This window comes from Aedes albopictus, chromosome 1, assembly GCF_035046485.1.
Source record: "Aedes albopictus strain Foshan chromosome 1, AalbF5, whole genome shotgun sequence".
NCBI classification, from domain to species: domain Eukaryota; kingdom Metazoa; phylum Arthropoda; class Insecta; order Diptera; family Culicidae; genus Aedes; species Aedes albopictus.
In genome coordinates, this window is record NC_085136.1 from 43,884,956 (window position 1) to 43,910,303 (window position 25,348).

At 41.5% G+C, this 25,348-nt stretch overlaps 1 protein-coding gene across 2 annotated transcripts in view; it reads right to left on the reverse strand.

The window, feature by feature from the left end:
- LOC109397833 (SET domain-containing protein SmydA-8) overlaps positions 1 to 25,348 on the reverse strand; it is an 89,535-nt gene that overhangs the window by 358 nt on the left and 63,829 nt on the right. For both annotated transcript variants that reach the window (XM_029855025.2, XM_029855026.2), the window contains exon 6: positions 155 to 456. In XM_029855025.2, coding sequence (XP_029710885.1) covers positions 155 to 456 — 302 coding nt within the window. The remainder of the gene's footprint in view (positions 1 to 154; positions 457 to 25,348) is intronic.

The following is a 25,348-nucleotide window of genomic DNA, read 5'->3' on the forward strand; positions in this document are numbered from 1 at the left end:
TTGCATAAACAACCGAAACTTCCGTCAAAGTTCCCCCATTAGACGGTAGAGAAAATCTTATCATCTAACTTTTCCCATCCTTCTTCATTTGGAAAACCTTCCGGGAAAGAAAGAAAAAAAACTAACACTGTTTATAAATCAAACGATTTAATACCTCGGTATTGATTCTGCCCTTCTGCCTGCGCCGTTTGGACGTGGTCGTCGCCGCCGAAGCCGCCATTGTCGTGACCGATGTCGTCGGACGGACGTGCCCGCCATTCGAATCAACCGGCGGCGCTGCTTGCGGTGACAAGTCGTCCTCCCCCCGCCCGAGCAGAATTAGCAATGCATCCCGCAACGCTACCAGAAGTTTTCCCCGGAAGGGGCTAAATCCGGGCTCGAGTCGGTCCGCCACCTCCAGCAGGTCCCGACAGAGTGCCACCTGGCGGCGAAGGTGAGCTTCCGGTTGGTCGACGGCTGAAATGGAACAGCATACCATTGCGTTGATAAATGTATTGTTGTCGGTGCGTGGGAAGCTGATACTGGGTGACGTTTTCGCAGATAATGGATGACGATTCGGATGATGGGTTGGCTCATTGTCGAATTGGGGCACGTACCAGAATAACGGATGGGTTGTAATGTCGCATTGTATCGTCTTAGGTCTGGGGTAGAGGATTCCGGAATGAGGATTAAAGTAGTATGAACATAAAATGTTCATGCTTTTTTTTGCGAATGTTTGAAGCTCTGAAGGAGCCTTCGTTGCCTAATGGTTACCGCTTATGATTTGTATGCAGAAGATTATGGGTTCCATTTCCCCAGCCCGTCCCTTTCCTCCTATTTTGTACCTTCCTATCTACTTTTTTCCCTCGTCTTTACTTTGACAACTGTTCCAAGCCATCACCAGAACCAGAAACGTGTTGAAACGCCGTTCAACAGCGTAGTATTATTAATATACAGGGGATGGCCAAAATGTTTGGGATAGGCAACTTTTTTTCTCCCACAAAAAAATTCAACATGTTGTAACTTTTCATAGAGTGCATAAAAAAAATCTCAAATTTTGACTGTTTGTCAACCTATTATATATGCATCATTGGTATAAATTTGGGCTCGATTGATTAATTTTTCGTGAAGTTAGAACCGTTCGGGTAAAACACTATTATTTAGACAACTCATTTTTGAACTGTCATATCTCGGAAACCAGTGAACCGAATTGAATGAATTTTTTAACGTTTATCAACAATATACTGATACCTAATACGACGTTATAAAATGAAATATTTTTTCACGGCGAATTAAGTTATACCGGATTGAAATTTTTACCCATATACAGGAAAATAAGTCAAATTTACAATACCACACAAAAATTACTAAATGTGTTCTTCCTCCAATCTAAATAGCCTCTAATATATCTGATTAGAGATAACTTGAGAACAGAAGTGGAAAGTCTTTGGATATCAACACTAAAATTTATTGACATTGATGTAAAAAAATTACATTTTTTCAAGAAAAATCCAAAAAGTGTCAATCCATGATAACTTTTTTCAACGTTCAAAAAGTACCTATTTTTTAATAGTTTGTGAAGCATTTACATATTGTTAGTGTACGTACAAAATTTCACTCAATTCGGTTCACTGGTTTCCGAGATATGACACCTCAAAAATGAGTTGTCTGAAAAATAGTGTTTTACCCGATCGGTTCTAACTTTGCGAAATATTAATCAATCGAGCCCAAATTTGTACCAATGATGCACACATAATAGGTTGACAAACAGTCAAAATTTGAGATTTTTTCATGCGCTCTATGAAAAGTTATAGCTTGTTGAACTTTTTTGTGAATGAAAAAAAAGTTGCCTATCCCAAACATTTTGGCCATCCCCTGTACATTATTACTTTTTCACTATCACTTTAAGAGCTGGTTAGTAGAACATGTTTCGCTTTGTACATTAGTTACAGATTAAAAACCCAGATTGTGGGCTTCGTGGCCGTGCGGCTAGCGGCGACAGTCGTCTAGGCGTATCGTAAGCTTCGGAGTGTGGGTTCGATTCCCGCTCCAGTCGGTGGAAACTTTTCGTCAAACGAAAAATTCATCACTGGGCCACTGGGTGTTCTGTGTGTTGTCCGTTGTCTAGTGTAAGTAATGTGTTCAGTCTGTGCAGCCTTTGGCTGAAGACGGTGTGAATTGTCTTAATTAATTCACCTAGTGGTGATAGTGCCTCCACATGATGTTTCCATGGACGTGAGCCGAGCTGTTCCTGAATACTGAGAATTCTTTATTTAGAAAAGCAAGAAGTTATTGAAACCATCATTGTCTTGTAAACTTATGTATGGCACACATTCCGTCGTTATGTTTAACCCGTAAACCATTGGCGTAACTAGAGGGGGGGCCTGCCTGATTCTGCCAGCCCCCCCCCCAGGAATTTTTCATGACTTTATGAATAGAAATTAGAAAAAAAATCTGAGAGCCACTGTCTTAATGATAAACATAGATCCATAAAAGACATTGGTTTGGCATAATATGCGTTTGAATTGATAGTTATTGGAGACTATTCTTAACTTGTCACATTTTACTAAGGGTTCATTCATTTATTTAGTTAACATCAAATTCATGATAATACTGAATCAACAATTTGCCGCCATAATACTCGATTTGCAGCTGCAGCTCTCCAACCTCGGTCACGCCCAACACTCGCCAGATCACGCTCCACCTGGTCCGCCCCTCGTGCTCTCTGCGCTCCACGCCTTCTTGTACCAACCGCCTTCTTGTACCAACTTTGCAGGGTTGTTGTCCGACATTCTTGCAACATGCCCTGCCCATCGTATCCTTCCGGCTTTGGCCACCTTCTGGATGCTGGGTTCGCCGTAAAGTGCAGCGAGCTCGTGGTTCATCCTTCTCCGCCACACGCCGTTCTCCTGCACGCCGCCAAAGATCGTTCTTAGCACCCGTCGCTCGAAAACTCCGAGTGCTTGCAGGTCCTCCTCGAGCATCGTCCATGTCTCGTGTCCGTAGAGAACCACCGGTCTTATTAACGTCTTGTACATGGTACATTTGATGCGGGGGTGAATCTTTTTTGACCGCAGTTTCTTCTGGAGCTCATAGTAGGCACGACTTCCACTGATGATGCGCCTTCGTATTTCACGGCTCACGTTATTGCCCGCCGTTAGCAAGGAACCGAGGTAGACGAATTCTTCTACCACCTCGAAAGTATCCCCGTCTATCGTAACATTGCTGCCAAGGCTTGTCCTGTCTCGCTCAGTCCCACCTACCAGCATGTACTTTGTCTTAGTCGCATTCACCACCAGTCCGACCTTTGCTGCTTCACGTTTCAGGCGGGTGTACTGTTATGCCACCGTTCCAAATGTTCTAGCAATAATATCCATGTCATCCGCAAAACAGACAAATTCGCTGGATTTCGTGAAGATCGTACCCCGGCTGTTGAGCCCGGCTCGTCGCATAACACCTTCCAGGGCGATGTTGAATAGTAGGCAGGAAAGTCCATCACCTTGTCGTAGTCCCCGTCGAGATTCGAATGAACTGGATAGTTCACCCCTGTTCTGCACACCGTCCATCGTTGTTCTTATCAGTCTAGTCAGCTTCCCGGGAAAGCTGTTCTCGTCCATAATTTTCCATAGCTCTGTGCGGTCGATACTGTCGTATGCCGCTTTGAAGTCGATGAACAGGTGATGCGTTGGGACCTGGTATTCACGGCATTTCTGGAGGATTTGCCGTACGGTGAAGATCTGGTCCGTTGTCGACCGGCCGTCGATGAAACCGGCTTGGTAACTTCCCACGAACTCATTTACTTTAGGTGAAAGACGACGGAAGATGATCTGGGATAGCACTTTGTAGGCGGCATTCAAAATGGTGATCGCTCGAAAGTTCTCACACATTAACTTGTCGCCTTTCTTATGGACGGGACAGATTATCCCTTCCTTCCACTCCTCCGGTAGCTGTTCGGTTTCCCAGATCTTGACTACTAACTGGTGCAGACAGGTGGCCAACTTTTCCAGGCCCATCTTGATGAGTTCTGCTGCGATACCGTCCTTACCAGCCGCTTTGTTGTTTTTGAGCTGGTGGATGGCATCCTTAACTTCCCTCAGCGTGGGAGTTGGTTCGTTCCCGTCCTCTGCTGCACCAACATAGTCATTTCCTCCGCTGCCTTGGTCCTCCGTGCCTACATTTTCTTCGCCATTCAGGTGCTCGTCGAAGTTTATTTATTTATTTATTTATTGACGTCAATCAGAAGTTGACCGTTTCGTTACATTTTAAACCTAAGCTTATTATATATTGTTTTTACTTAAACTAATTTATATTACGATTTAACATAAATTGTTTTTTCAGTTCTGTTTTTGTCATTGTAAAGTCTATGGTTTGGCAATGTTTATTGTATATAGACATAATTCGGTTTAAAGGGCCAAATTTTGCGTAATCATTATGATGATGGTTGGTGGAAAAAATGCTACGTTTCCGTAGTGGTCTAGAAGAAGCATAAAAGTTTAATTTTGATAAAAGTTCCATCGAGTTGATACGCTGCGAAACCATATCATTAACAAACGATAACATTGCAAATTCTCGGCGTTGCTTAAGTGTTTGAATATTAATGAGCATACATCGTGCTTCATAGGATGGGAGAGGCAACCTTGTCCAGCCTAGTTTGCGGAGTGCAAAAAGTAAAAACTGTTTTTGAATTGATTCTATGCGTGTTTCATGTGTTACTGAAAATGGTGACCAAACCAAAAGTGCTGCTTCCACCTTTCGATCACCTCACGTTTGTCCGTCAGGAGGCTCCCGTCCTTATCCCTGCAGATTTCGGCTTGCGGCACGTAGCCTTTGCGGGATGCGTTGAGCTTCTGATAGAACTTACGTGTTTCCTGTGAACGGCACAGCAGTTCCATTTCCTCGCACTCCGCTTCTTCCAGGCGGCGCTTTTTCTCCCGGAAGAGACGGGTCTGCTGCTTCCGCTTCTGTCTGTATCGCTCCACATTCTGTCGGGTTCCATGCTGCAGCATTACCGCCCGCGCTGCATCCTTCTCCTCCAGAACCGCTCTACACTCCTCGTCGAACCAATCGTTTCGTCGACTCCGTTCTACGTACCCGATAGTGCTCTCGGCTGCGTTGTTGATGGCTGCTTTAACTGTACTCCAGCAGTCCTCTAGAGGGGCCACATCGAGCACACCCACGTCCGGCAACGCTGCCTCGAGATTCTGCGCGTATGCGGTGGCGACATCCGGTTGCTTCAGTCGCTCTAGATCGTACCGGGGCGGTCGCCGGTAATGTACGTTGTTAATGACGGAGAGTTTTGGGCGCAGTTTAACCATCACCAGGTAGTGATCAGAGTCGATATTAGCGCCACGATAGGTCCTGACGTCGATAATGTCGGAGAAGTGCCGTCCATCAATCAGAACGTGGTCGATTTGCGATTCCGTTTGTTGTGGTGATCTCCAGGTGTAACGATACGGGAGGCTGTGCTGGAAGAAGGTGCTGTGAATGGCCATGTTCTTGGAGGCGGCGAAATCGATGAGGCGTAGGCCATTTTCATTCGTCAGCTGGTGGGCGCTGAACTTTCCAATCGTCGGTCTGAATTCCTCCTCCTGGCCTACCTGAGCGTTTAGATCCCCTATGATGATCTTGACGTCGTGGTTTGGGCAGCGGTCGTACTCGCGTTCGAGCTGCGCGTAAAATGCGTCTTTGTCATCATCAGTGCTTCCGGAGTGAGGGCTGTGCACGTTTATTATGCTAATGTTGAAGAATCGGCCCTTGATCCTCAACCTGCACCTTCTTTCGTCGATCGGCCACCAACCGATCACGCGCCTCTGCATGTCGCCCATCACTATAAAAGCTGTTCCCAGCTCACGTGTGTTGCCGCAACTCTGGTAGATGGTATGATTACCTCTAAACGTTCGCACCATAGATCCTGTCCAACACACCTCCTGCAGCGCTACGATTCCGAACCCGCGGTCCTTCAGTATATCGGCGAGTATGCGGGTGCTCCCGATGAAGTTGAGAGATCTGCAGTTCCACGTACCGAGCTTCCAATCGCAAGTCCCTTTTCGTCGCTGTGGTCGTCGCCATTGGTATCGGTTCGCATTCTTCTCTTGTTGATTTTCCGGTGCTAGTCTTTTTTACGGCTGGCTCGCAGGGCCTGACACCAACCCACTAACCCAGGGAGCTGGGCTTACCTTCCCGGAAGCTACGGGTTCTGCATTGGCATTTCCTCCAACTACAGTGCTAAATAGCTAGGCTCGAGCGCCAGTCTTCGCCGGGGGTGGTGTTTTTAATGGGCGCCCAGGAGATAATATTTTACCTGAGCTTCCACCCCTTTACTAAGGGTATGCGGTATGGGATTTTTCCAAGGCGAAACGAAACGAAACGAAATACAAAATTTCTGATACGATGCGGTACGAAACGAAACGGAATTCAAAAATGTTTCGTGAGATCGATACGAAATCCGAATTCACTCGGTATTTTTCGAAACGAAACGAAATTTTCGTAAAAGTTTCGAGGAATTTTGCAGTTTACATCGTTTTTTTGCGAATTATTGCTGCGTGTTTGTGGTAACGCGTATTGAGTTTTCACAAATACTCTCATCCCATAGCTTTATTTGGTACAGTGTCATTTATACTTTCAACATTTTTCGCGACGTACAGGGGATAGACAAAATGATCGGGACAGGCAAAATTTTTACTTTTCAAAAAATGTTCAACTAGCTGTAACTTTTCGAAACGTGCATCAAATATTCTCAAAGTTTCACTGTAAGTTGATCAACTAGTTGTGTATCAGTGGACAAAATTTGAAAAAGACCGGGCTATTTTGCACGAAGTTATAAAGATTCTAGAAAAAGGTATAATTATCCGATAGCCAACTTTGAGCTGCTATATCTCCGGATTCAATGAACCGAATGCAATGAAATTTTGTCTATTTACGACTTATATAATGAACGTTGAAAAACTTTTGACACAATTTAAAATTCTCAATACGGGAGAAAATTATTACGATTAGTTTATTTTTCTAATAAAACACAAAATTTTCGAAAACTTCAACACCGGGTCAAAATTTAAGATGCGAATAATAGTTTATTTAAATTCCCTCTATTTGTCTTCAATATAAATATGTTTTGAAGGAAAGTAGCAACATGGCCTCAAATTAATAGAAAAAGTATTGAGATGCATATTAAAAATAGACCAATTTACCAAAAAATCATAAAATAAATAAAATCGTTATAACTTTTTCTCTAGTTAATAATTTAAAGTTGTGTCAAACGTTTTTCAAAGTTCATTATATAAGTCATAAATGTTCAAAATTTCATTGCATTCGGTTCATTGAATCCGGAGATATAACAGCTCAAATTTGGCTATCGGATAATTATACCTTTTTCTAGAATCTGTATAACTTCGTGCAGAATATCCTGATCTTATCCAAATTTTGTCCACTGATACACAACTAGTTGATCAACATACAGTTGAAATTTGAGAATATTTGACGCACTTTTCGAAAAGTTACAGCTGACTGAACAATTTATGAAAAGTGAAAATTTTGCCAGTCCCGATTATTTTGTCTATCCCCTGTATATTTAAAATTTTAATAATTCCACCAATACCCTGATAAGATTGCTTCAATGACTCAATAAAAGCACATCAATAATGCTTGCTCTAATGCCGTTTGTTCATCAGAAACATGAAGCAATGATATGGAAACATCAGCCAGATGTTAAACAATCAAGCTTTGTTGGATAGCGTAACTTCTGGAGAAAGCATACAATCCAAACCTAAAGATCTGGACTCGAACCTGGTGTGACGGTTAAAGTACATGCCGTTTTCGGCGCAGGCGTCGAGGACCTAGGGTCAAATACCACTCCCAAAAGACTTCGGATTTTCGATTCGAGCAAGTTGGTCCTGAAATAAACTAGCCTAGGGCTTAACATATTGTTACAACAGTTGAAGGAAAAAAATATAAAAAAAGACTTTATGCAATTCAGTATCATAATTTATATTTTATCAAACAAAACGACTTGGTATTTTTTTCACGTTTCGTAGAATAAACATGTCAAGTTCATTTTTGTGGATGAAAGTACTGATGATTTGGAGATGATCCCCGATATTAACTCAATATGTATCGACAAAAAACGGAAAATGTTATAAATATACAGTTATGTATTTGAAAAAAAAAGAGTCTCACATAATATCACCAGCCGAGAGTTTGCTAGCGAATAATCGGTTGAAATCCAGCTAGCAAACGTCTTTTTCCTCGAAATTTAGTATAAAAGTTGGCTGTACACATAACGTTGTTAGAGTTAGTCGTGCTCATCTAACCTTTTGACATTTTGAACTCACTGCTGAAAAAACAAACAAATAGTTTAAAACACCGTGTATAACGCTTCGTCATACAGATTTGATAGTAAAACTCTTTCAAGAGTTCAACTGCAAATTTCCTGGAAAAGAATTTCTCCAGAAACTTATCCATGTATTATACTTCTTCTTCTTCTTCTTCTTCTTCTTGGCGTAACGTCCTCATTGGGACAAAGCCTGCTTCTCAGCTTAGTGTTCTATGAGCACTTCCACAGTTATTAACTGAGAGCTTCCTCTGCCAATGACCATTTTGCATGCGTATATCGTGTGGCAGGCACGAAGATACTCTATGCCCAAGGAAGCCAAGGAAATTTCCTTCACGAAAAGATCCTGGACCGACCGGGAATCGAACCCGTCACCCTCAGCATGGTCATGCTGAATACCCGTGCGTTTACCGCCTCGGCTATATGGGCCCTATTATTCCATGTATTATACTTTCCACCGAATTTGTCTTTATCAATCTCTTCTGGGATTTCCAATACATTTTTTCTAGAGATATATCCATGGTTTCTTAGAACTTTTGCTAGTGTATCCCACACCCTGTATCATCCTAACTAACCTAATATTCTCCATTACTCAGCTAAAAAAATCCTATAGGGAATCTAAACTGAAGACAGGAACTTAACTTGTTTTTGTTTTGCATTTGGTTCCTTCGTAAAATTTAACCAAAATATTATGTATGGTCCGGCATATAGCAAATGCTAAAAACATCAATAGGTATGAGATCTTGATGGTAGGTCCAAGATAAAAGAAGCTATTCGATATTTTTTCTGTCTTTATTATAGAGCCTGGGAGTGGTTTGTCTTTCGATATTTAAGATGTTTTGCCTTTCTCGTACACCAAGGTGTACCGAAAAGCTATATGTTCACTCCAAAAACGAAAATTTGATAGAGCCCTCGGAGGTGTCAAGTGTTATATACCAATCGACTCAGCTCGACGAGTTGAGGTGATGTCTGTGTGTATGTATGTGTGTGTGTGTGTGTGTGTGTGTGTGTGTGTGTGTATGTATGTGTATGTGTGTGTGTGTGTATGTACAAAAAGGTCACCTCATTTTTAGATAGTAAACATGAACCGATTTCAACGACCGATGGTTCATTCGACGGGGTATATTGTCCCATTGTTTCCTATTGAAAATGGTTCAGATCGGTCCAGCCGTTCCGGAGTTATGGCCATTTAGGTGTTCCGGACCGGTACCCCAAGAAGGGGCCAGATATGAAAATGCAACAAACCCATGCATGCGACCCGCCAAACCAAAGCATTTTCGACTATCTGATGAACGGAAAGCAGGAAAATAGTCTAAGACTAAATCTGAACCGGTAGTGTTCCGGAACCGGTTCCGGGTGTCCCGTTGGAAGTTGCCAACTAGAAAACTGAATCAAACCCATGCATGCGACACATCAAAGAGCGGCTTTTTCGATCACAAGATGAATAGATACAGGAAAATAGTTTCAGACCACATCTGAACCGGTTGTGTTCCGGAACCGGTTCCAGGTGTCCCGCCGGAAGTGGCCAACTAAAAAAGTGAACCAAACCCATGCAAGCGACACATCAAAGTGCGGCTTTTTCGATAACCAGATGAACGATAAACAGGAAAATAGTTTCAGACTATATCTGAACCGGTTATAATCCTGAACCGGTTCCAGGTGTTCCGCCGGAACTGGCCAACTAGAAAACTGAACCAAACCCATGCATGCGACACATCAAAGTGCGGCTTTTTTGATAACCAGATGAACGGTAAGCAGGAAAATAGTTTCAGACTATATCTGAACCGGTTGTAATCCTGAACCGGTTCCAGTTGTCCCGCCGGAAGTAGCCAATTATAAAACTGAACCAAACCCATGCATGCGACGCATGAAAGAGCGGATTTTTCGAAAACCAGATGAATGGTAAGCAGGAAAATAGTTTCAGACCATATCTGAACCGGTTGTAATCCTGAACCGGTTCCAGGTGTCCCGCCGGAAGTGGCCCACCTAAAAGATGAATCGAACCCATGCATAAGACACATCAAAGTACGGCTTTTTCGATAACCAGATGAACGGTAAGCAGGAAAATAGTTTCAGACTATATCTGAACCGGTTGTAATCCTGAATCGGTTCCAGGTATCCCGCCGGAAGTGGCCAACTAGAAAACTGAACCAAACCCATGCAAGCGACACATCAAAAAGCGGCTTTTTCGATAACCAGATGAACGGTAAGCAGGAAAGTAGTTTCGGACCATATTTGAACCGCTTAAATATTAAACTGACGAAGTTGAAGGGGTGAATCCAGCTGAATGCGTGATGACCGAAGAATAGTAGGTCAAAACGCGTAACGTTTTCACCGATAATTACCAATCAATCCACAAATAACATATCTGAACCGGTTGTGTTCCGCAACCGTTTCCAGGCGTCCCGCCGGAAGTGGCCAGTTTAAAAAGGTGAACCAAACCCATGCATGCGAAATATCAAATCATCAAAAATGTTCGATAACCAGACAAACGGTCAGCAGGAAAATAGTTCCTGAACCAAGCTCTGATCACACCTAAGATTACCGGCAGTGTTGCAGAATCTGGATTGGATGCATCGCTGAAATTACTAAGGTGAACAAAATCGATGCAAGCGATAAATATCCGCAAAAGAACAAAATCTTGATAAAAATATTAGCGATCTTGTCAAATCACACCATTTTAGATTCCTGAGGCGTTATTATACAGTAGGATAATTCAACGTTGTATGGGAAATTTTTAATTTTATAGCATCAATCCCCTTTTGCGTCTAAAATTACTGCGCACAATTTTGATGCAACTGGTTGAGCCCTCGCGCTCTGTAACACGTTTGAAATTTGAATGGCTTTTATTATGGGAAATTTCACTTGCTTGCACTTGTTCGTCAAATTTCACATGAATCTTCTTAAGCTGTTAGTACACAGGGTCAAATATTTGTCCCAAAAGAAACCAATGCTCAAACATCTTGTTTGACTCGATCGAATTTCCATTAGTGTCAAACTGATAATGTTTCTTGAGTTCTTTCCTTGTCAAATATTTGACCCTGTGTACTACTGGCCTTACAACCAATAATAATAAAATTAAGACTAAAATGCGCAGAAAAATTTTGCTGAATTGTCAGTCAACTGAAAAGTTTGATATTTGTCTGCTTATACGATAAACATAATACATAACGTCGGAATATGAGCTAACAATAAGTTTCCGAATTCGATTATGGCTTTGATAAAATTCTTGCTTCTCTGAATAAGGCTGACAAAAATTTCGATTTTCTCTGTGACAAAAGAATATGTTCACTGTGACAAAAGAAGAAAATGAGATTTGTTTCATTCTAGAGTATTCTCAGGTTTCAGGAACACTTCGGCTTATGACGACGGAAAAATCTTGAGTACATATACGACGAGAAAGGCACTACCACCACTAGGTGGATTAATCCGGGTTTTTTTTAACACTTTTCAGTAATTTGAGATTAGCAAGATCTTCGATAGATGATATGGATGTTTACACTATGGATTTGTTTTTGAAATTTTTTAGACATTCCGCGGAATTCCGTTTGATTTCGTCAAAATAAATTTTTTTGAGACGAAATTTTTAAAATTTGGCGAAACGAAACGAAATTCAAAATCATAAATTTTGCCAAGCTGAATTCCGTGGAATTCCGCGGAATTTCGTTTCAAGTTGTATTTGGCGAAACTTTTCGGTATACCGCATACCCTTACATTTTACAAGATCATTGTCCAAAATGGACTATGTGATTGAACTTTATTAGTTTTGTTTGGAAATATGATACCAGAATAAATGAATTAATTACATATATAAATAGCAATTCTTTGTACGACTTCTTTTTTAAATCGCCGAATAATGAAATCTTAAGTTTTCAAAGGAATTCTTTTTTGGGTATCTCAAAGAAGTTCTGAAATTTCTAGCAGCATCACAGAATAATATTGTTAAATGCTTGGTTAAATGCTTCCTTGTGGAATTCAAGTATCATGTGGGAAAAAACTCTGTTAGAATTTGAAATGGAATACAGCAGAAGTTTTTGGAAGCCAGAGAAAATAGATGTCACATTATAAAAGGCCCATATAGCTGAAGCGTAAACGCGAGTGCATTCATTGAAACCATGCTGAAGGTGATTTCTAGTCGAAAACTATAAATTTCATTGACTTTCTTGGGCATCGAGTATTTGCGTGTCTATCAAAGAATGCACAAATTCAAATGTTCATTGAGGAAGTTATAATATTTTTCAACGTTCTCATTAAACTCTAAGCGATTCAGGCGTTATCCTAGTTTAGACGTTACGCCAAAAAGAGGAGAGGGTTGGATTGAGCAGCCTCAGCTAATTGATACCAACTACCTTTTATAACTAAACGTAACACGATGAAATTGGAAATAATAACATTATATTCTTGAAAAGCATTACTGCACTCTTCAGCATTCACGCTGTTGTATTTAGTACATTACGTTAAAAAAACCTCACCTATCCTATACAAATCAGTGTAGTGCTGGTAGCGGTGATCAATTTCTGGTTCTTCCATATGAACCGCCATACAAACTTCAGACGAGTTTAGCACCGCCCAATTGTGAATGACTTTAGCTGAAAATCAGAACGAACCGAAAGGGTGCCCATCGAAGTTTTTGAGATGTAATTATCCCATATAAGCTTGAGGTGTCCTAGTAAGAATCCCTGCAGGGAATCCATGGAGAAATTCTTGAAGAATTTCTTGGAAGTATTTTCGGAGAAAAGTTCTGGCATTCCCCTGGAGGAATTCCTCGACAGTTCCTGGGAGAATTCCGAAAGAATCTTCTCTGGATGAATTCCTGAAGGATTACCTGGAGAAATGTCCGAAAGCGCTTCTAGCATGTAAGTACTTATATATTTAAAGTTAGTTACAGTGACTGTGTAAGAATCACAGGATATATTTCCGAAAGAATCGCAGGACGACTTTTTGAAGAAACTACTGTACAGGAACTGCAGGGAGTATTCTTGAAGAAATTCATGGATGGATTCCTGAATAAATCTGTGGATGAACTCCTTAAATATTTCCCGGAGATAATTTTGAAAGAATACCTGGATGACTTTTTGGAGAATTTCCTTTCTACTGTATCCCTGAAAAATAATATTGAAGAATTCCAATACAAATCGCTGGAGCAATTCCTCTAGAAATCCTTCAAGAAATTCAAAAAATCTTCAGATAATCCTGGAAAAAAATCTTGGGTGATTCCCTGGAGAAGATGATTGACGTGTTACTGAAATTTTTGAACGAACCCCTGAATAAATTTTTGAAAAGATCCCGAGAGGAATTTCTGAAGGAATCACTACAGGAATTCCCTAGGTAATCTTTGACGGAATTCTTGGAAAACCCCCTAGAGGAATTCCTGTAGGTATGCCTGGAGTAAAAACTGTAGGAATCCCTGGAGGAATTTCCGAAAGTATGCCTCGAGGAATCCCTGGATGAGTTCCTGGAGGAATCCTAAGTAACCGCATCAGGGATCCCTGTAAGAATTACTAGAAAAAAATCTGGATGGATCCTTTGAGTAATTTCTGGACGAATTCCTGAAAGAATCCCTAGACAAATTCTTTGAGAAATCACAGAAGGAATTCTTGGAGAAATCCCTGAAGCAAATTCCTTGATGAATCTCTGGAGGAAATCCTGGAGAATCTTCTGCACAAATCCCTGGAGGAATTTTTGAAGGAATAATTGAGGGATTTCTTGGAGGCATCCCTGGAGAAATTCCTGGATGAATACCTTGGACAATCCCTGGAAAAATTCCTAGATGAATTTCTGATGAAACCTTCAGAGGAATTCTGGGAGAGACCTCTAGAAAAATTCCCGGAGTAATCCCCTGAAGGAATTCCCGAATGAATTCCTATAATAATCCCTGGAAGAATTCCTGTATTAATCCGTGGAGGAATTCCTGGAGGAATTCATGCAGGAATATCTGGAGAAATCCCTGGAAGAATTCCCGGAGAAATTCCTTGAGGACTCCCTGGAGAAATTCCTGTATGCATTCCTGGAGCAAACCCTGGAAGATATCCTGAAGGAATCCTTGGATGAATTGTTGGAAAATACCCTAGAGGAATTCTAGGAGGACTCTCTGGAGAAATTTCAGAAGAATCCTTTTGGGGCATTCCAGAAGAAACCTTGAGAGATATTTGTACAGAAATTCTTGGAAGAATCCCTTTAGGAATTCTTGGAAAAATCCCTGAAGAAATTTTTTGGAGAAACCTCAGAAGAAATGCCTGACAGAACTACTGGACAAATTTCTGTCGGAAACCCAGCAAGAATTCCTGGATAAAGCCATAAAGGAATTCTCGGGGAAACTCCAGGAGGAATAGCTGTAGCAATTTCCGAAGAAATCCCTGAATCAATTCCTGAAGGAATTCCTGAAGGCAATTCTAAAGGAATTGCTGGGCTAATGCTGAAAAAACCTCTTGAGGAATTTCTAGAGGAAACCTTAGAGAAATTTCTAGATAAACTCTTGGCAAAATCCCTGGAGGAATCCCTGGAACAATTTCTTGAAAATCCTCTGGAGGAATGCCTGGAGGAATTTCTTGACAAATTCCTGTCGGAAACCTAGGAAGAATTCCTGGAGAAATCTCTAGAAGAATCCTTGGAGAAACACCTGTGTGATAATTTCCGGGGGATTCCCTTGAGGAGAAAATCTTGGATTAATTCCTGGAGGTAACCAGGGAAGAATTTCCGGAGGAATCCCTGGAAAAAAAATCCTGGAGGAATTCCTGCATAAATTTCTGAAACAATTTCTGAAGGAATCCTTGGAAGATTTCCAGCAGAAATTGCTGGATGAAATGCTGTAGGAATTTCTGAATAAAATCGCGGAGGAATTCCTGGACCAATTTCTGAAGAAATTCCTGGATGAATTCCTGAAGAAATACCTGGGATAGTTCCTGAAGGAATTCTTGAAGCAATTTCTAGAGGAATCTCAGGAGGAGTTCATGCAGGAATCCCTGGAGGATTTCTTCGAGTAATTCCTGGAATCCGGGAGAAATTCCTTGGGGAATTGTTGAAGGAAATTGCGGTAGTAATTTCTGTAGAAAATTCAGGAGGAACTCCAGGATCAATGTCTGGAGGAATTTTTGAAGGAATTCCTGGGGTAATTCTGAAGAAACCTCTTGATGAATTCCTGGAGGAATCTTCAGAGAAATTTATAGAGAAATTCTTGAAGAATCTCTGTAGGAATTCTTGAAAAAAAAACCCCTGGAGGAATCCCTGAAGCAATTTTTGGAGAAACCTCAGAAGGAATGCCTGGAGCAACTTCTGGACAGATTTCTGTCGGAAACCCAGGAGGAATTCCTGGAGGAACTTCTGGACAAAATCATGGTGGAATCTTAGGAGGAATTCCTGGAGAAATTTCTAGAAGAATTCTTGGGTCAATTCCGTGGAACTGTTGGGCAGAGGTGGACAAAACACAATGGAAACGAAATAACCAAAGAAGGGAATCGGACTCGGAATGAAACACTTCGTGTGAATGGAACTAGAAGAATACTTTAATCACGTCTGAACGGGTTTAACGTAAGGGACTGAATGAATAATGCTACTCATTGATGCACGCGTGGCGCGCTCGCTCGGCTCTGCTGTGGAAAGTTTTCGCAGGGTTGATCTCGCCTTCGATCTCGCCGAATGCTACACTGAGAGGAAACAGTATTGCATATTCCCAACAGGAACTATCCCTGGGAGAATTCCTGGAGGAATCCTTGGATAAATTCCTGTAGGAATCTCTAGATAAATTTTGGAAGGAATCCCTGGAGAAATTTCTGGAGAAATTCCTAGAGGAATTCCCAGATAAGTATCTGGAGGAATTTCCCGAGGAATTCCAGGAGGAATTCTTGGAGGAATTTCTGGAGGAAATACTAGAGGAATCATCGGAGGAATTCCTGGAGGAATCTCTGGAAGAATCCTCATAGGAATCCCTGAAGGAATTCCTGGTGTATTCCTGGGGCAATTTTTGGAGGATCCATGAAAAAAATTCCTGGCAGAATCTCTAGAGGAATCCCTGGAGGAGAAATTCTTGATAAAATTTCCGGATGAATCCCTGGAAAATCAGAGTTCCTTGAATAATTCCTGGATAAATTCCTGAATAAATTCCTGGAGGAATTTCTGGGGAAATTTTTGAAGGAATCCCTGGATTCCTGAAGAAATCCCTGGGGAAGTTTCTTAAGGAATCCCTGGAGAATTTCCAGGAGAAATTGCTGGAGGAACTGCGATAATTATTTTTGAAGGAATTCCTGTAGGAGTTCCTGGGATACTTCTGGAGAAATCCCTATAGAAATCCCTGGAAAAACTCCTGGGAAATGCCTGGAACATGCCGCCTGTAAGAATATCTGGAGAAATCTCTAGAGAAATTCCTTGAGAAATTTCTAGAGGGGTTCCTGGAGGACTCCCTGCAAAAATTCCATGAGCAATCCCTGAATGAATTCCTGGCGAATTCTCTTAATGACTCACTGGAACAATTGCAGGAGGAATTCCTGGTGGAATTCCAGGAGGAGTCCCTAGAGGAATCTCCAGAGGAATGCCTGGACGAATCCCTGTAGAATTTTTTAGAGGAATCCATGCAAGAATTCTCAGAGGAATCCTGGAAGAATTCCTTGAGGAATTTTTGGAGAAATCCCTTGAGCAGTTCCCGGAGGAGTCCCTTGAGGAATTCCCGGAGGAATCCCAGGAAAAATTCCAGAAGAAATACAAAGTTTAATTTCTGAGGGAATTCCAGAAGAAGTTTCTGAGGAAATCTCAGTACTGAAGAAATTGCTGAAATTCCTAAGGAAATCCTGAAATCGTGGATTAATTCCTGGAGGAGTTTCTGAAGGAATCCCAAGAAGAGTTCTTGCAGGCATTTTTAAAATAATCCCGGAAGTTGTTCCTGAAAGAATTGTAGAGGGAATTCGCGGGTGATTCCCTGCAGGAATTCTTGGAGAAATTTCTGAAGAAACCCCATGAGGAATTCCTTAGGGAATCTCAGGAAAGCTTTCTTAGCGAATTCCTGGTAGCATTTTTGTAGGAATCCCTGAAAAAAAATCTGAAGTAATCCGTGTCTGTAGTAATTTCTGGACGAATTTTCGAAGGAATACTTGTATGGACCCCTATAGAATTTTTTGTACAAATGTTTTAAGCAATTCCTGGATTATTTTTAAATAATTGCTAGTATAATTTTCTGAAATATTTTTTTCAATAAATTCCTGCAAAAATACTTCGCATTATTACAGATGGAATTATTAGAGCAATCTCTAGCGGAATTCCGGAAGGCATATATGGAGAAATCCCTGTAGATATCTCTGAAGGAATACCTGCAGAAGGATCTCTGGAGAAATTCCTGAAGGAAACCTCAAAGAGGAGGAACCACTGAAGATATCCCAGGACAAATCCTCGAAGATATATGAATTCTCGAAGGAATCTCTTGAGGAATCCATGATGGAATCGCTGCAACAAGCTATGGAAGAAAATCCTGGAGGAATTATTTATACTCATGTAGTTTACGAAACTATGAACAAATCTAAAACAGTCATTTTGATTCCTCAAAACTGCAATGCCGATTTGCATATTCACATATCTGGCACCCATCCTGCTTAAAAGTTATTATAAGTCAGGCCCCCCCTGGGCCCCCTCCAGAAAAAAATTCTAGGTACGCCAATGGCGTAAACACCCGGGACGATCTACTTTTGGTAGAAATGCAATATCTTCTTTGATTTAAAACATATTACGCCGGATTTTTTTTATAGTCAAGGGGAACAGTTGTGCTAAGAAATGCATGGTACCTCCCCCTATGCACCCTTCCCCTTTTTGCTGGGAGCCGAAAATACGTGCCTTTTTGTATTTTTTATAAATTCTACATGTTTTTGCTCAAATTTCATCGTTTTGCTAATCATCAATAGTTTTCACTGACCCTTGACATGCAATGTTTTACTACCCATCATAGTCTGTTGAAGTTTTGATCCCAGAGCTATTCTAAGGCCGCCAAAGTACTCCGAAGTTTGTGACACAAATCCAACCTTCTCGACCAAATTTTATACACGATGAATGATCACAGAACATAGTCTACGGTACTCAAAAAGCCTCAAAGCACTCCTAGAAAATTCATGGTACATGAATTGGGTGATCTAGGTCATCCAAACTACTCTGGAATTCATTTTCTTAAGATCTAAAACATCTACCATCGTTTGTGTTCACGTTGATGTCCATTAGACCTCGCAATGCTATGAGCAACTTGATATTGTGGTAGTTGGACATTCCGTGAAATACAGATGGCCTCCAATACACTTTGAAGTTTGGGTTACGATATCTACATACCTACAGTATCATGCTTTAATTGTGGAAAAAAAATCGTGGAATGCAGTATATACTACTGATGGAACCTCAGTGCACATCTGCTTTTGATACATTCATGGGATATTCCAGGCTTTCCAAACTATTCTGGAATTAGAAACTTCAAGGTCTACAGGCTCTACTCTTGTTCCTTTTCACTCTATCGGCATAATTCTTTCACGATTGTGTCTGTTGCACCTTATTATATTACGAGTATCTCTATTTGTTGCTATTTGGGTGTCTTCTGGCATACAAATGGACCCAATGTATTTTGACGTATGGGTCGCAATATCTGTAAATCTTAGGATATTTTTAGCGTATGCTCGCGGAATGTAATCTACGCTACACTTAGAACCTCAGAGTGCAATTCTGATTACTTAGCAACATTCACTTGGTGACCAAGGTCGCCCAAACTATTCCGAAATTAAGACCTTCAAGCTCTACAAGCTCTACTCTTGTGTCTTTTTTCTTTATCGAAGTAGTTCTTTAACGATTATCTCTGATGTATCTCATAATATTTTGAGTATTGTTTTGTGTTACTTGTGCATCCATTTCCAAATGATCTTTATGATATTTTGAAGTGTCGGAAATTACCCGAGAATTCCTCCAGGCGTTCCTCGGAAATTCCTTTAGGAGTCCCTCAGAATTTCATCGTGATGTTCTCCGAGAATACCTCTACGAGTTCCTAGGGAATGCCTCAGGACTTCCCGTGAAATTCTTCAGGAGTTTCCCAGCAATTTCTCGAAAATTTCTTCAGCTGCTATGCTGGAATTCCTTCAGGAGTTCCTCAGGAATTACTTTAAGAACCTTTCGAAAAATCCTGCAGCAGTTCCTCGGGAATTCCTCCAGAAGTTCCTCAGGTGAGAAACGTTATGTTTTCCGGCCTTGGCAGTCTTTCAGGTGTCAGGTATCAGGTTTCAGAAGGCCGGCTCAAGAGGCACGTTATCCTCCATTTGGGACATTTGTACCACCGCCAAAATAATAGCCTATTTCATCATCTACCTGAGGGAAAAGGAAGGAAATAAGGATTTGGATGGGGATAGGGACAGGTAGGGAAATAGGAAAAATACCCTGTAAGAGGGTACTAATGCATAAGCGATCACAAAGGGTTCAAACAGCGCCCTGAAAAGGGCACTGTAATAACGCATAAAGCGAAAGAGAGCCTCTTTACCACAGCGGGTAAAGAACAACAGAATATCCTGAAGAATCAGGTTTCTGAAGTCAGTTTCACTTAATAAATGTTTACCGAGTACTCAGAATCGCAGTTGCGCAAAAACTGGACAGTTACATATCAAATGATACGAAGTTCCATATTCGGATTCACAGCTATCACATGCAAATGAATCAGCTTGCTGAATATTCGCCATGTGATAGCTGAGTTGGCAGTGGCCAGTCAACGCTTTGACCAGCATGCTGCAATTCTGCTTAGACAGATTAGTTAAATACTTCGCCACCCGTAGAGATGGCTCAGCACAATACAATTTGATTTGACGACATGACTCCAAACTATTCCAATATTGTCTGTGTTGAGTGGCAGCCCAGGTGTGAGTCTGAAGCTTTACTCAGCACTTCGATATCGGAATAGCTGGCTCAGGGCCAATGAAGTCATGTGATGCTCCAGTGCGAGCTAATTCATCAGCCAATTCATTTCCAGCGAGGGAAGAATGGCCAGGTACCAATACAAGGTGAACAGCGTTTGCTGAATTCAGTTCCTCGATTTGAGTTCGACAAGCGATAACTATCTTCGACCTGGAGTTGGCCGAGGCAAATGCTTTAATAGCAGCCTGGCTATTTGAAAAGAAGTATATTACTTTGCCCATTACGTGCTGCTGAAGTCTCGATTGCACTCCGCACATAAGAGCAAAGATTTCGGCCTGAAATACGGTGCAGTGTCTACCAAGTGAATAAGACTGGTACAGCCTTAGCTCACGAGAATAAACACCAGCACCTGCTCGACCTTCCAGAAGGGAGCCATCAGTGTAACATACGATGCTGTCTGAAATACTTCTCTCCAGATAACCAGATGTCCACTCTTCCCGGGAAGGGAATTTCGTGGAAAATGTCCTATATGGAAAATTACAAGCAATTGTAAGATCACTCGGGGCAAGGACAACTTTGTCACAATTCACCAAAAGCGAAAACAACGAGGCGTGTGTTGAACTGCGGTTCACAGGAGTTTCCTCTAGTAAACCGAGTACCCATAGACGGTAAGTGCAAGAAAGTGCTTCTTGTTTGAGATGAATGTGTAATGGGGCAACGTCAAAGAGAACTTGGTGCGCTGCCGTGGAAGTTGAAGAGAACGCTACAGACATTGCCATTAAGCACATCCTTTGGAGATGGCCTAATTTTGATTGGACCGTTTTCACTTCGCCCTTTTGCCACCACACAAGACATCCATAGGCCAATATTTGACGAACAACAGTTGTGTAAATCCATCTGATATATTTGGGTTTTAGACCCCAAGTTGTACCAAAGGTTCACCGGCATTGCCCGAAGGCCATACAAGCTTTCTTGATTCTGAACTCAACATAAGGTGTCCAGAAAAGCTTTGAATCAAGAATGACTCCAACGTACTTTACCTGTTCAGTCACATTGATTTCAGAATCAAAGAGACGTAAATGTCGAACACCATTACGGTTACGCCTTTCCGTAAAAGAACAATAGATGTTTTACTCGGATTAACCGAAAGGCCATATTGGCGACACCAACCCTCAACTACCTGAAGGGCGCTTTGCATCAGGTCGAAAAGGATGCTGATGCACATACCGACTAACAATGTTAGGTAGTCGTCGGCAAAACCATAAGTAGGAAAACCGCTATTATTGAGTTGCCTCAATAGCGTATCAGCTACGAGATTCCACAAAAGTGGTGATAATACTCCCCCTTGGGGGCATCCACAAACACTCAATTTCCTAATCGTCGCTTGACGCAATGTCGCGAAGAGATGTCGGTTTTTGAGCATTTGGTGAATTCAATTGGAAATCATTGGATATATACCATGACCCCGTGCGGCTTCCATTATGGTATCGAAAGGCACGTTGTCAAAGGCACCCTCGATATCTAAGAAAACACCCAAGCAGGATTGCTTTTCAGCGAATGCCTTCTCGATATCGTAAACAACTTTGTGTAAAAGAGTCACAGTGGACTTTCCAGATTGGTAAGCATGTTGGTTCACATGAAGAGGCACATTGGCCAGATAAACATCACGGATGTGATGATCGACAATGCGTTCTAAGCATTTTAGAAGAAAAGAGGTCAAACTGATAGGTCTGAAGCTCTTTGCTTCTTCATACGACGCACGACTCACTTTCGGAATAAACTTTACAGTAATATCCCGCCAGGATTTGGGAATATACCCTGTAGCAAAACTGCAAAGTAGTTGTTTCGAAACATGTTTCAAATGATCAAATCCCTTCTGAAGCAAAATAGGATAAATCCCATCTGCCCCAGGAGATTTGAAAGGAGCAAAGCTATTAAGTGCCCATTCAATCGACTCTAAAGTGATGATACTCCGAGCCGAAGCTAAAGAATCATTACTACAAGAAAAGACATCAGGTTCATCCGAAGATGTAATATCCACACATCCGGGGAAGTGTGTACTGATAAACATTCCAAAACTTCCTCATCAGAGGAAGTGAAATCACCATTTGGCAAACGAAGTTCGTTCACTTGAAAATCCTTAGATTTTGCAAGGACTTTGTTCAACCGACTGGCTTCACTCAGACTGGAAACATTTGTACAAAGGTTTTTCCAGCCACATCGTTTAGCAGACCGAAGAGCTTTCTGGTAGGCCTTGCGAGCCGACCTGAAAGCCTCCGATCCAGCAGAACGTCGTCTGTGCCAACTCTTTCTACATTGTTTCCTGAGCTTCGCCAGCTCAGAGTTCCACCAAGAGGTTCCTCTTGTGGTCTTCACAGACCGCAGAGGGCAAGCTTCTTCAAAAGCTTCCATGATGAAGGCCGTTGTAGTATCAACGGCATCATCTAAATCACTTGGAGTGTCAATTGATGGTGAGTATCCATGAAATTTGGCTGCAACCAAATCGGTTAAGAGATCCCAGTTGGTTGACCGGGGGTTCCTGAAACGCAAAGTTTGCGAAGTAACGTTCACGTGTTCAAACAAGATGTAGCGATGGTCAGATAAAGATTCTTCATCTGACACATGCCAATTGGTCAGCTCGTGACTAATTCTGCTAGAGCAATGCGTTATGTGTAACACTTCCTCTCTAGCAGATACCATGAAGGTTGGGCGGTTGCCTATGTTAAGTAATGCAAGATCTGTACTACTTCCCAGTAAACATTTTGGTCTGTATAATTTGTGTTATACACTACTATATAAGAACCAATTCAATCGTATAAACTGCACAAAACTGCTATATACGTACCAAAGTGGAGGCCATATACATACTTCTGACGATATTTCGCGATTTCATATGATCATCATTACGATGTCGCGAATAATCGATCGAAGGTATAAAATACGACTTCGGGTGATATGTAATACGATGTCCGAAATTAGCTATAAAAAAAGTTGACACCTAGCTTAGAACACGACACCTCGAGATTGTGAGTCTAAGCCCATACCATTGTACCAACTGATCTGCCTTGAGAAGCGCACAAATTTTTGCCAATATAAGCTAACGCTTTCTAAGCCACCCATGAAACTTGCCTTTGCCTTCCTACATGAGTGCAGATATGAAGAATGGGCTGCAATTTTTTCTAAGTCATTGTGATTTCGTTTATTACAATGCTGTACTGATATATAGTATACCTAATGATGAGTTGTCAATTTATATACAACTCGTAGCGAGTTGGATTTGCACTTATTACGACATGTTTTGTTTACAACATCAGTCCCGCATCGAGTGTACGTTTCGACGACGACGTCGTCGTCGATGCCGTTGTCGTCGTCGTCGTCGCGGGAAAAGTTTACTGCTCATGTAGGAATAATTGTGAGACAAATGTCTTCCTTCGGTAATTATGAACACTCCCAAAGATTGCCCGAGTATCATTATTGGCAAACATAATGTTTCCAGTCCCGAAACATAATCAGCGGCCAGGCGGTGATGAGCAAGGCAAGTTGTTTTTTTTTCATTTTGCATCGTCGCGGTGCCGAAATTCATTAAGTCATTACGATTCCCAACCATATTTTACTAACATTATATATGACTTGTAAGCGTATGCAAACAGTGACGACTTCAATTAGCGCGATTTATGACTTGCGTTATACACAACAAACTTACTGCAAAACAAATCGCAGCAACGATTTATATACAATTGGACTTGACATTTTTTATCACAACATTCAACGGCTTTTACGATTTTGATTTCTGACAGAGCGATATACGATTTTGAATGCACTTCCCATTACGATCTGTGGTTTACTGGGTTAAGTATTCCATCAAACTGGAGCCTCTCAAATTGATGTCTGAGCTGCCCCAGATTATATGGTGAGCATTAGCATCACTACCAACAATTACCGGAAGGCCCTTTGAAGTGCAGTATGTAATGACTTGCTCGAAAGCATCCTTAGGGGATGGTTCATCATGCGGTAAATAAACCGAACAATAAACGTATTTCCTGTTGAGGTTTCCAACAGATACATCGATTGCGACAGCACATACATCTCTAGTAGTTAGTTCAGAGATGAGTGTAGCAACGATTGCGTTGTTAACAAGCACACATTCTCGAGGCATGACACGTGAGTTTGCCATTTCATTTTTACTGAAAGTAGCAAACACCGGATTCACAAGGTTTCCTAGATAGAAATTCCTCTTACGAAAGTAAGGTTCTTGGACTAACGCCACTTGGGCTGTACCATTTTGCATAAGTCTACAAAGATTGATCGTTGCTGTTCTTTTGTGCTGAAGATTGATCTGAGCTATCCTAATCGTAGCCACTACCCAAACTAGGCAAGATTAAACTCTTAACAATCACAGCACAAAAAAGAACAGCAACAATAAAGCCAGATCGGTATCGATTTGAGTGCGCCAAAGGCGAGGATGCACAGAATATACTGTGTAAAATGCATAATGCGAAACCATATATTCAAGGAAATCCTGGAGATATGCCTGATTATAATCCTTAAGCAATTTTTGGAGCAACTCCTAGAAAACTCCCTGTAGAAACTCCTGTAGGAATTCCCGAAGGAACATCTGGAGAAATCTTTGATGTTACTCCTGGACGCATCCGTGAATCCTCCTGGAAAAATCGCCGAAAGAACTCCAGGAGCGAATCCTGGATGAACTACTGGAGGAATCCCTCAAGGAAATTGTCGAGGAATCCCCGAAGAAACTCCCGGAGGAATCTTAGAAGGAACCCCTGAACTTATCCCTGAATGAAATTCTGTTGGTATCCCTGAAGAAACTTCTGGGAGAATCTCTGAATTCTCCTGGAGGTGTCCTTGATACCCCCGTAGGAATCTCCGAAGTAAATCCTGGAGAGATCCCTGAAGAAACTCCTGGATAAATCTCTGAAGGAATTGAGGACGATTCTCTGATGAAACATCTGCACGAATCTCTTAAACTCCTGGAAGAATCTCTGAAGGAACTGCTGTAGGAATTCCTGAAGGATGTTCAAAAGGAATCCCTGGATTTATTCCCAGAATTCCCAAATAATCATAAACTATCGAGGAAGACTCTAAAACTCTTCAAGAATCCTCGAATGACCTCAGCAAACTCAAATATTCATTAGAATTCCTAAATAATAACAACAAATCGAGGAATACTCTAAA